General features: G+C 45.4%; 1 protein-coding gene across 1 annotated transcript in view; it reads left to right on the top strand.

Moving 5' to 3' along the window:
• The first annotated feature begins 375 nt into the window (after positions 1-375).
• The window catches only part of LOC106820790 (homeobox protein Hox-B9a-like), a 14,072-nt gene continuing 12,407 nt past the window's right edge, over positions 376-2,040 (top strand). The window contains exons 1-2 of the mRNA XM_014825358.1: positions 376-393; positions 627-1,254. Of these exons, the coding sequence (XP_014680844.1) occupies positions 376-393; positions 627-1,254 (646 nt within the window). The remainder of the gene's footprint in view (positions 394-626; positions 1,255-2,040) is intronic.

Genomic DNA, 2,040 nt, shown 5'->3' with positions numbered 1-2,040 from the left:
ACACTACACACACACACACACACACACACACACACACACACACACACACACACACACACACACACACACACACACACACACACACACACACACACACACACACACACACACACACACACACACACACACACACACACACACACACATATATATATATATATATATATATTAGGCTTTACCGTTTTACATTATTAACTTTTTACTTTTTTATTTCGCGTAATATTGGCGTAACTAGCGAGTGTAACTGCCAGCATGAGAACGCGCCATGTCTCGCTCTCTCAGTTCAACCCGCCGCGCCTCCTGCGCCGGTAATGATATTCAATCATGTGACCATTACGTCACGAGCAGCTACGCGCTGTCATTCCACCGAAGGGTATGCCTATAGATTCAGAAGTGAGTATTCTGCGGTTCCAGTCGCAAGTAGATTTCCTCTTCAGTCTCCGATCTGCTTATCATCAGCTTTCTGCAAGTGTTTGAGCATGAATTTATAGCAGTTAGAGCGTAGCATGTTCGTTTTAAGAATAGCGTAAATGTGAGAGGAACGAGAGAGAGAATACGCGCGCCTGAGTTTCGTCTGTTTGAAAGTGACGTCTCTAATCACGTGGTGTTCGCATGTTTCCGCACAGGTACAGGCTCATGTGTACAAGTCTGCGACACAACTGCCGACAATGATGAACGGAGCGTTTTTCGAGGACGCTGCCTGCAAGGTGGACGGACTGTCGGCGTCTTGTCTGCAACCCGGACCGCTACACGTGCCGGGTAAGCGGCTGTCGTCGACACCGGTGATACCGCTACATGGTTACCGTAGTCCCGGGGTCGTGCAGAATATAGAGACGGACGCTACGATCGTACACAGGCCGCCGCAAGCATGGAACTACACGACGGCTAGTGACCACGGCGGGCTGGACCCCACGCACTCACAGTTCAAGCAGAATCTGTGTCGCGACCCCGGCCTAACTAGTGCATATTACCCGGCGGCCGAGATGTCGAGAGAGCGAAAGTCGCTGGACATCTGGCATGGCGGTCATCCGACGTATAACATACCGAATAGTATGCACGGACACACGGCGACGGGGGCGACGGGCACGGATGCGTGGAACTCCTTCTCAGGACAAGGATGGTGTAACTATCCTTGTCCTGCTAGATTACCTCCGCACATGGAGTCTCAGCACCGGCCCTACCTGCACGGGGAGGATAGACAGTCCGGGTTCGAGTCATGCCGCACAGCGACCTCTAGTCTCTATGATACCACAGGTAAGAAACCTAGCAGCGATCCGCCGCTATACAGTTGCTCCAAACAGCCGCTCGTCGCACAGTTGTAACTTTTATTGGCCTATTCGGCTAGTTTTATTATATTTTACAACCGCGCTGTGTAAGTGGCCAACAGTCGCACCGTGTTTTACACATTTGTGCGTTATGTGGCTGTAAAATAATAATAAAACCAGGTAATGTCCAGTATAAGCAACGGTGACCTACAGCCAGTACCTGAAGGATGACGGATTCGCCCCCTAATCGATGCGACGGGGCAGGTTGCATGCCGCCTAGCTCTCCTGGGCTACTCGTTTCATTTTATGTCGATTATAAAGTTTTAATCACTTACTAACTTTCTTCATACGTTGTGCGCAGTTTTATTTTTTACTTAGCGTATGGTGATGTCATGAAGTCACAAGCTGACAGTTTTACTATTACGCACTTGTCGCTATATATAATGCGAACACCTATATGTGTGTAAAATATTTAAAATATGTCAATTAGCAATAAACTAACAATTTATAAATTAATCACATTTACGCACATCTTTACAACGACATAAGCACGGCCATAGACATTCGATAAATCGCTTTTATGGGGAAATATAGTGACTAGTGGCGCGAAGATACTAAACTGATATACTGACCTACACACAAGAATTGCTACCATCTATTCACTACGTAGTACGTATATTTATATATATATATAAATATATATATATATATATATATATATATATCTCTCTCTCTATATATATATATATATATATATATATATATATATATATAT

This window comes from Priapulus caudatus, unplaced genomic scaffold (genome assembly GCF_000485595.1).
Source record: "Priapulus caudatus unplaced genomic scaffold, Priapulus_caudatus-5.0.1 Scaffold47, whole genome shotgun sequence".
Lineage (NCBI taxonomy): Eukaryota > Metazoa > Priapulida > Priapulimorpha > Priapulimorphida > Priapulidae > Priapulus > Priapulus caudatus.
This window is presented reverse-complemented; position numbering and strand designations above follow the sequence as displayed.